General features: G+C 46.5%; 1 protein-coding gene across 1 annotated transcript; it reads left to right on the plus strand.

Annotated features, from left to right (window-relative positions):
• Positions 1-5,504: 5,504 nt before the first annotated feature.
• On the plus strand, positions 5,505-7,203 carry LOC127765212 (galactinol synthase 2-like). The gene is made up of 4 exons (XM_052290061.1): positions 5,505-5,943; positions 6,045-6,368; positions 6,471-6,605; positions 6,691-7,203. Exons 1-4 carry the CDS (start codon positions 5,617-5,619, stop codon positions 6,928-6,930), a joined length of 1,026 nt encoding a protein of 341 aa, XP_052146021.1. The 5' UTR covers positions 5,505-5,616; the 3' UTR covers positions 6,931-7,203.
• Positions 7,204-10,092: the final 2,889 nt, after the last annotated feature.

Consider the following 10,092-nt stretch of genomic DNA (forward strand, 5'->3'; position numbering starts at 1 on the left):
TTCATTTGAGAGGAAAAGAAAAAAAGAAAAAATTCAGGTGAGTAGTAACATTTAGCCAATTTTCACCACATATGTCCTCTATGGTATTACAAGCCCACCTCGGTATTACAAGCCCATCTCTTGGTTGTCATCGTTCGATCACTTCCTTTTCCACTAAGTGATTGCTTAGGGACATTAGCGTACGATCTGTGCTGTTTCCCTCATGATCAAATTAGACTAGTTTCATTTCGTGGATTCAAACATGAGGGAGTATATTGTATCCACTTTGGTCCAATGAGTTCTAGGCTTCCAACTGAGGCCTCACATTGGCTCATTTCAAAGTAAGTTGAGACCACCTGATTCTTACCTAGATAATATTTAGAGCATGTTTGGTCAATCCTCGTGAGGGAGATATTAGAAGGAATTTATTTCACACCTATTGGGGTGTAAAATTATTCTCTCAATCCCCTCTAATCCTCTTCAATCTCCTCCAAACCGAACAAGATCTTATCTAACTTAAAACATTCTCAATTGGACTTTTACAAATTCAACTAGATAAAATAATATGTTTTTCTTTCCAATTGGAAAAATGAGGGAGGTGGTACACTATTAGTATTATGTTACATTTGAATCTTAAGGTCACACTTGACTTAGATGGTGGTCAATTGGTTATGGTTGAAAATGAGCTTGTAATAATTATTTGAAAGTACAAATGAATGACCGTTAGGAGATTGGGAAATAAACATATTATAATTCCTCAGACAACTAAGTAAGCCTCTCAAAACTTGGTTTATTTGAACAAGAGAAATGTATTTGTGCGCTTTGTTTCTTTCTGTTAATTTGAGTAGAAACTTTGAAAGTTTGAAGTCACAAGTCAAAAGTTTTTTTAGTTTTATTTGAGAGTTTTAGACTTTGAATTGAAAGGTTTACTGTATAAGTTTCTTAAGTTCTAGTTGGATGTTTTAGATTTTTAATTGAAGCTTGTAATGTTTGAGTTGAAAGTTTCCGACCACATTGTTGGAGGTTTCTAGGTTGAAGTTTTATAGAGTAGAAAGGAAGAGCTCAACATGCTTATGGATTCTCAATCCGTGTCCGAAATAGGCATGTGCATGACATGCGTCACTTCGTACGCATGTACTAGTAACCCCATTATATTTTGGAGGAATAGAGTAATTATTATATGGACTTAATCTACGAAGATATTATCTTTTCCTCAAGAATACATGTTAATGATATAAAATTAGGGAACTATTGATCATTATCTTTAACCAATAAAGACACCATGTGGAGATGGTGCTGTCACAAGGAAAACTAAAAAAAGACCTCCATCAAATACGACAAATCATCCAAAACAAAGATTTGAATCAGATCGATGAAGTGCACCGCTGCGGTTCTGATTTTTAAGCCAAACATGTCTATCAAATATGAAAGGGCATGTAGATTAGTGGTTGTAATGATCTGAGTAGTACCCCTCATTCCATAGAGTATTTACAAATAACCATTTACGACACGTACAATGGTAATTATTGGTAGACTTTTAATTGTCACCTAAGCAACAATGTTTTGCATGGCAACGACTTAGCATCAGCTCAAAACACGGAAAGAGTGAGTAGACGTGAGGAGTGACTGGTGCGGTAGACTGTTATCTCTAGGATTAGAATAGTAGTGAAATTTATACCTGATTAAAAAATATGCAAGGCTTCCACTAAAAAAAATCGTCAATCTTCCTTTTTTTTCCCTTTTTTCTTTTTCGCCGTTTTTTCCTTTCTCTTTCCTTTTCCTTTTTTTCTGTTTTCTTCCATCCATTCATCTTCCTTTTTTTCTTTTTTGCCATTTTCTCCTTTCTTTTTTTTTCTTTTCCGTTTTCTTCCATCCGTCTTTTCTGCGCCAGTTTTTCTTTTTTTTCTGTCCTTCTTTTCGCCTTCTTTTTTCCTTTCTTTCCTTTTTTTTCCGGTTTTTCTTCTTTTTTTTCGTCACCTTATTTTTCAATTGATTGCAAAAATCGATTCCCCGCCACTCTTTCATCATTTTCTCTTTTAGTTCTGTCTTAATGCACTGGATTTAATCTCTATTTAAAAGTCACCGTTTTTATCCCGAGTTTTGCGGATTCGCTCCGATTTTGATAAAAATAGAAAGAGCACCGGATTTAATCTCTATTTAAAAGTCACCGTTTTTGTCCCAAGTTTTGCGGATTCACTCCGATTTTGATTAAAAAACGGAAAGAGTGAATTGATTGTATAAAAAGCCATAAACCAATTTTGTAAGATCGAGAAAGATTCGACCGGAATTGATGGAAGGACTGGTTCTGGCATTGTATGGACATGAGATGTTGAGCATATCGATTGTATAAAAGCCATCAACAATTTTGTAAGATCGAGAAAGATTCGACCGGAATTGATGGGGAGGAATGGTTCTGGCATTGTATGGACATGAGATGTTTTCACCGTTTTCCGGTGGTTGAAGACGACCGTCTGCTATGCGAGCTATAACTACAGCTCCACTTGTGAGTTAGGTCAAAGAAAAGCAGGCCAAGCAAAGGGAGGTAGCGGCCTAGGCTGGAACTGAAAAGGAAGAAATGAATTAATAAGGTAATCAGCTTTTGGTCTAAAAGCAAAGAGTAAAATGTATAGCGAGCTTTTGGTCCAAAACCAAAGAGTAAAATGTTAGCGATCTGAAAAAAATTTACCCGTTGCAACACACGGATATTTTTTCTAGTTTACAAGAAGAGAGAAAGATAATGAAAGAATCATAGATGATTAATTACTAGAGCTGGGGTATGTCTCAATAACTATAGACCTACACAGTCTCTTAATGATACGAGGGATCCAAGAGTTTGTATGAGACTCTGGGTGTGTTTAGTTCTATGCCAAAATTGAAAATTTGAGTAAAATTGAAACGATGTGATGAAAAAATTAAAAGTTTTTGTGTGTAGAAAAGTTCGATGTGACTTTTTTGTTCAAAGTTTGAATCTAAATTGGGCCTCTATTGTTGAACATGTCCATTTGTTACCACAATTCCTTTAAGTACTCATGCTACTATAAGTAGTAATGGGCAATTGTGCATTAATTCCAGCGATAAATGGTCCAACAATAAGGCCTGGTTTAGTTCCTAACTTATTCTTTTAACTTACAAATTTTCTATCACATCGAAACTTTCCTACACACAAACTTCTAGTTTTTCCGTCACATCGTTCCAATTTCAATCAAACTTTTAATTTTGGCGTGAACTAAACACACCCTAACTTGTAATCTTGAATCTCGGTGAACGGATAAAACATTCCTTGTCTAAGGGCCTGTTCACTTTGATGCTATTTTCAACCATACTATTTTTTTTAGCAAAGTTATCAAAAAAAATATCTACATTTAATTTGTTATCAAATTTAGTCAATAGATAAGAAATTCTGTCAAAATTTTAATAATATTATCATCTTGTAAAAATTTTGATATTACCAAAATTTAGTAAGGTATATTTTCGCTATAATCTGAACGGGAAAACATCGTTATCTGATTTCTACTTTAGAGAGAAACCTTGTACGTGCTCGGACGTCGGGACGTGAGCTCCTCTCTCTCTCTCTCTCGCGAGAAGCAACGAAGAAGATTCATTCAGCGGCCACGTGTAAAAACAGGAGCCTCGAGAAAAATATGCTGGGACCCACCTTCCCACAGCGTCCTGGCCATCCACTCGCGTCCTCCTGAAGCTACCAACGCCGTAGCGCCATCCTGAAGCTACCTACGCCCGTTGCTGGACGTCGTTAGACGAGAATCAGACGGCTGTGATTGCTTCTTCTGACTCGAAGGGACGAGAATCCGACGGCTGTGATTGCTCTTCATTCTCGCAGAGTCGCAGTTCGATGTCCAGGAATAAGTTTTTTTTATTTTTAAATAAGTCCAGGAATACGGTACGTGGTTCCGGAATTTTCCTGGCCTCTCGTCCAGGTCCCAGAGATCCCATTTTCTTTGGGGCTCGCCAGCGTGGCAGCCAAACGGGAGACCATGTGAGCCGATTGATTATTTTTTGCATTCTTTTTTTTCTGAGCTGGAGGCTCACCGGTAGAGACATCTTGGACGCGAGGTAAATTCAGAAAAGTAGAAAACGATTGAATACAGTAGCTAAGACGAGTAATAGTATCATTTTGGTCATAAGCACGTGTTAGGTAGGATATCCTTTTCTAGTACTGCTCTAGCTCTAAAAAAGAAACTGCTTTGCTGCTTATTTTTGCTCTACTAATAAAGAATGTCAGCGCAGTTTGCATGTGTATATAACATTTTTGGCTAATGGATACAGATAAATGGGAATGGATCACGTTATGACGATTCTATAATGTCTCTTCCATCTAAGGAAACAAAATCGTGTGCTCATATATCAATCATGAAATCATGGAGAATAATCAGACGTTCCTTGATTTTCGAGTTGAGATGTCATTGCATCTAAAGGTGGAGCGTCCTGTAACTACGACGTGCCCATTGATCCGACGACAAGAAAAAATGGAGTATACTTTTCCTAATACAACGAATCTCGATAGGGGTTATATCATCCAGAATCATTATGATCTCTTTTAGATTAGGTTTTTTAACGAAGGGAGTATAAATTAAGTAAATCAAAGTAAAGAGTAAAGATAGTTACTAGATGGTAAAAAGCACATTAGGCCATTCACAACCCAAACCACTATATATATTTTCGATAAACTCTACATTATTAAAAAACTAGTACTACACACTATTCTTCCAATGCAAACACCAATATTCCATACTTAAATTTAATGCTACTTATCTCACATGATCTCTTGGATGTTGTGTAGAAACCATGTCTCATGCAAGACATGGTTTTCTTCTCTTTCCTCATTTATTCACTTGCCACATCATTTTTTATTCTAGGTGGCAGCTTATTTATTGCTATGAACAATATCCTAGTCATTGGGTTAGGAATGGCCTTACATTGCCTTTTCGCTCACCATATGATCTCAGAGATTTTGCCGTTGCCATATAATTATGCAATGGAAAAAGCTATACGTACTAACTTTTTCTTACTAAATTCTTACTAACACTGATGTGTCATGCTATGAGTGTATCTAGGTTTTTTATAACTTGCATCTAGCTAAATCAAACGGTTGAGATGATTGTTGGTAAAGATTTAGTAAGAAAAAAATTAGTATGCGTAGCAGTGCTCTTATGCAATTAAGCGCGATCAGTGGAGCAATTAGCACGCTGCTTCCCCTAATTAACCGTAAAATTCCACATCACCGCGAGGAAATCGTTAGGGCCCACAAAGTCATAGAGAAACAGAGACGACTAGACGGAGCAAGATGGAAGTACACAGTCAAATCCCCTCACTTCTGGCGCATTCCGCTCCCGCGAAAATCCCGAAACTGCCCACGCCAGAAGCTTCCGTCAAAAGCGTCACAGCCATCGATCCTTCGATCTTCCACGCGTACGTCCAGATCAAACGCCCCAGTTCCGTAGCAACTGGACCATTTCGCCCCCTCCGTTTCCTATTTATAGCCTCGCCACCCCGTGACCGGAGAAACCCAAGCAAACCAGCAGCTACTAAGCAAAGCACAACCAAAGCTTAAGCTTCCTCCAAATCCTCACACAAGAACTCGCTCTTCTTAACCCTCCCGGATTTTCTCCGACGAGATCGATGGCTCCTCCCCAGCTTGCCGGCAAGATGACCGCCAAGGCCGCCGCGGCGGTGAAGCCCGCGACGAGGGCGTACGTGACGTTCCTCGCGGGCGACGGTGACTACTGGAAGGGCGTGGTCGGGCTGGCCAAGGGCCTTCGCAAGGTGGGCTCGGCCTACCCGCTGGTGGTCGCCGTCCTCCCCGACGTGCCGGAGTCCCACCGCCGCATCCTCATCTCCCAGGGCTGCATCGTCCGGGAGATCGAGCCGGTGTACCCGCCGGAGAACCAGACGCAGTTCGCCATGGCCTACTACGTCATCAACTACTCCAAGCTCCGCATCTGGGAGGTAATTAATTAATCAATGAGCTCGTCATCGCCCATTCTTGATTTGCGCCAGCGAGCGTGCTCACGTGTTTGTGTGGGGTTATTGATCCTGGTTGTTTGCAGTTCGTGGAGTACGAGAGGATGGTGTACCTTGACGCCGACATCCAGGTGTTCGACAACATCGACGAGCTGTTCGAGCTGCCCAAGGGGCACTTCTACGCGGTGATGGACTGCTTCTGCGAGAAGACGTGGAGCCACACCCCGCAGTACCAGATCGGCTACTGCCAGCAGTGCCCCGACAAGGTGGCGTGGCCGACCGCCGAGCTCGGCCCGCCGCCGGCGCTCTACTTCAACGCCGGCATGTTCGTGCACGAGCCCAGCATGGCCACCGCCAAGTCCCTGCTCGACACTCTGCGCGTCACCACGCCCACTCCCTTCGCGGAGCAGGTAAAGACTCGTGCTGGCATAGGCGCCATAAATTAATTCTTGGTTCTAGGCTTCTAGCGTGTCGGATTGGTGCTTACTGTTCTTGGTTTCTCGAAATTGCAGGATTTCCTGAACATGTTCTTCAGGGAGCAGTACAAGCCGATCCCACTGATCTACAACCTTGTCCTGGCCATGCTCTGGAGGCATCCAGAGAACGTCCAGCTCGAGAAGGTCAAGGTCGTGCACTACTGCGCAGCGGTACGTGGATCGTCACCAAACTGACCGATGGCCGCTTGATATATGTTTCGTATGCTCATCTGGATCGGTAATCCAATTGTTGCAGGGATCGAAGCCGTGGAGGTACACGGGCAAGGAGGAGAACATGGATAGGGAGGACATCAAGATGCTGGTCAAGAAGTGGTGGGACGTCTACAACGACGGCAGCCTGGACTTCAAGGGCCTCCCGCCCGTCGCGGCCGCCGACGACGCCGACGAGGTCGAGGCGGCGGCCAAGAAGCCGCTGCGCGCCGCGCTGGCGGAGGCCCGCACCGTCAAGTACGTCACGGCGCCATCGGCCGCGTGATCGTACGGCCACTGTCGCTTCCCTCCGGTGCCCGGGCGTCCGGCTCCGGCGGCGTACCTCTGCATCCCGTATCTTGGTATTTTTTTAGGATGTCCAATTTGGGATCAGTATGTTACTTCTAGTACACTTCACAAATGTAACGAGGCTTGTTTAGAATACGTATGCTGTGGATTTTGTGAATATCTGTTCCTTTTTGAGTCAAAACTCAACCAGTGTGATCTTTGTATTTTGTGCAAATCGATATATTATAGGAAGTTGCAAAAATTACGGCCATCCTTTTGTTCTCTTCTTCTTTGTCACGGGCGTTTGGTGGTACTACCATTCTACCAATAATCTTTGTACTAGCTCTTTGAAAAGGAGTTGCAAGGACCCTTGCATTTTTTTTCACTGTCGGTGAGGGCGATTAAGGCCCCGTTTAGTTTAAAAAAAATTTCTTAAAAACATCACATCAAATCTTAAATTTTTTTCCCTAAAAATATCACATCGAAAACATCACATCGAATCTTACATGCATGGAGCATTAAATATCTTAAAATTTTTTTCCTAAAAACATCACATCGAAAACATCACATCGAATGTGTCAATCGAAAACATCACATCGAATCTTTGACACATGCATGGAGCATTAAATATAAATAAAAACAAAAGCTAATTACATATTATGGAGGAAATTGTGAGACGCGACACATGTATGGAGCATTAAATATAAATAAAAACAAAAGCTAATTACACATTATGGAGGAAATTGCGAGACGAATCTGAGCATAATTAGCTTATAATTAGTTATAAGTGCTATATTAACCCACATGTGCTAATGATGGATTAATTAGACAGAAGATTCGTCTCGTTGTTTTCAGACGAAGTTTTCTTATTCGTGTTCAGACGAAGTTTTCTTATTCGTGTTCAGAAATATCAAAGGTCCGTTTTCTTTTCCTCGACGTTTCTGGATGGTTCGCGTGTAGTACTATACATTTGCGTGACCCGAGTTGACCCTTTCTCTTGCTCAATCTGTCGATGTCGCAGGGAAAAACTTTCCCCAACGCGGGCCTGTCGTTGCTCGTCGAGCCAAATTTCTGTATACGCAATCGCATTTGCGTATTTGCCAATTGCGATTTGCATGGGCCTCCTAATTCATCAGGTCAGTTTTCGGTCGGGGCCTCTGGGGCAAGTGGTACATACATTGTACGGTGCAGGCGCCGTGTCGCTGTGACAAATTTTGTAACCTTGGAGAGTCGTAACCAAGAAAAAGGAAAAAAATACCACCACCTACACATCGACATCGCCAACACACAATCCTAGGAGAAGGCTAGCATCGGATCGACCGCAGATAAACCTGACCGACCGCCACTAGACCAACAAAGGGACACAGACGAGATCGCTCTCTAGGGGATGCCAGAACGATGTCTTCAAGAAGAGAAGCGACGGAAAAACCGCCGCTGCCGTCCGTCGGGACTCAAAGGAGCTAAGACTGGGCTTTCGCCCGGCAAACACCCTTGAGGGGTGAGACAGCACGGCAACACCCTCAGGAGGGGGAATTAACCATTGTTGTCGGTCCGGGCAAGGCCGGACTGGATTTTCACCCGCCGCTCACCACATGTGAATCCACGACTGACGCACCGATGCTCCACCACCACACAAGCTCTGTTGACATGTGTGACCCCTGCACCGGCGTCCCCCGCCGGTCAGCCATCGTGCGCCGAAGACGCGCCACATCCACTGGCAGCTCCTCCTGACACCTAGGTCGCCTCCTCCACTGCCGGCCGCGCCTCTCGCGCCAAGCCGGCCTCCTCCACCGGACGCGCCTCTCTCGTCAATCCGGCCTCCCTCCATCGGCCGCGTCTCTCGCGCCAAGCCGGCCTCCCTCTCCGCCGCTCGCGCCTCTCGCGCCGAGCCGGCCTCCGCTGCCATCAGCTGCGCCTCTCTGCGCCAAGCCGGTCTCCGACCCCTCCACCAAACGACGCCGTGCCGGTCAGATGCCGCTGTCTCCCACGCCCTCGGCTAGCCGTCCGAGACAGTCATGCCTTTAATAACCGCAGTCACGGTCGCCACCACCACAACCGTTGTTGCCGAACACCCAGCCACCTCACCGTCGCCATCCTCACCTCGCCACCGTCTCCATCCCCGCCGCCGACATCGCCACCACCTCCACAGTCACGGCCGCCGTCGCCGCTGTCATCGACACCGGCCACCGCCTCCGCAGACCACCGCTGCGCTGTCACCCTCCGCTACCACGCAGCCAGCACCCGGCCCGACACCGCCGCCATGTCCTCCACCGCCAACGGCAGCCGACGACACTGCTGCCCGCCAACTGCCGTTGCCGGTCGACGCCGCAGTCACTGCCGTATCCGCCAGCCACCGCCAGAGCCGTGGCTGCCACCGCCGCTGCGCCGTCCACGGGCGTCGCGTCGCCAACCGCCCGTCAGCGTTGTCGCCATAGCCGCCGTCTGCCACCGCAGTCACCGCTGCCGCTGTCGCCAGCCGCCGTCGGCAACCGTTACCATCGTCGCCACCGCCACCAGCCGCATCACAGCCGCCGGCACCCCCAGATCTAGAGGACCTCGCCGCCGGCACCGCCAGGACGAGCGCCGACGCGCCCGAATCGCCATAGCCGCCGCCGCTGTCGCTAGCGGCCACCCGCCGCCGCCGACACCGCCAGCTCGAGCGCCGAAGCGTCCGACACCAGGCGCCGCCGCCACCACCTTCAGCCCCCGCCGCCAGCCGCCCCTCCCCCAGATTCGGCCGGGCCCGGCGCGGATCTGGGCACCACCGCCGTCACTCAGGGCATCCCCCCAGCCGCCGAGCGCGTGGAGGTGAGACGAGGCCCCGCCGCCACCGTCCTTGCAGACGCACGGCTTTGCCGGCGCCCGCTCAGGCGGGGGAGGAGACGTGAGGAGGAGGAGGACGGCGGCGGCGTCGCCTCCCGAGTCGCCTGGGGGAGGGCGACGCGAGAGGAGGGGACTGGATGAATAATTTGCAATATTGGCTATAAGAGGGCGCGCTGTGACAGATGTGATTCGCGTGCTGCAGAGCACCCGCGGTTGTAGGCGAACCAACAAGGCTGGGGAAGAAATGCGAAAGCCATCGAATCATTGCATAGCATTTGCGTTAGCAAGTCAACTTGTACTGATGTTTTTGGTTCTGTTCTCGTCGCAGTAATGCTGT

Source organism: Oryza glaberrima, chromosome 3 (genome assembly GCF_000147395.1).
Source record: "Oryza glaberrima chromosome 3, OglaRS2, whole genome shotgun sequence".
NCBI lineage: Eukaryota > Viridiplantae > Streptophyta > Magnoliopsida > Poales > Poaceae > Oryza > Oryza glaberrima.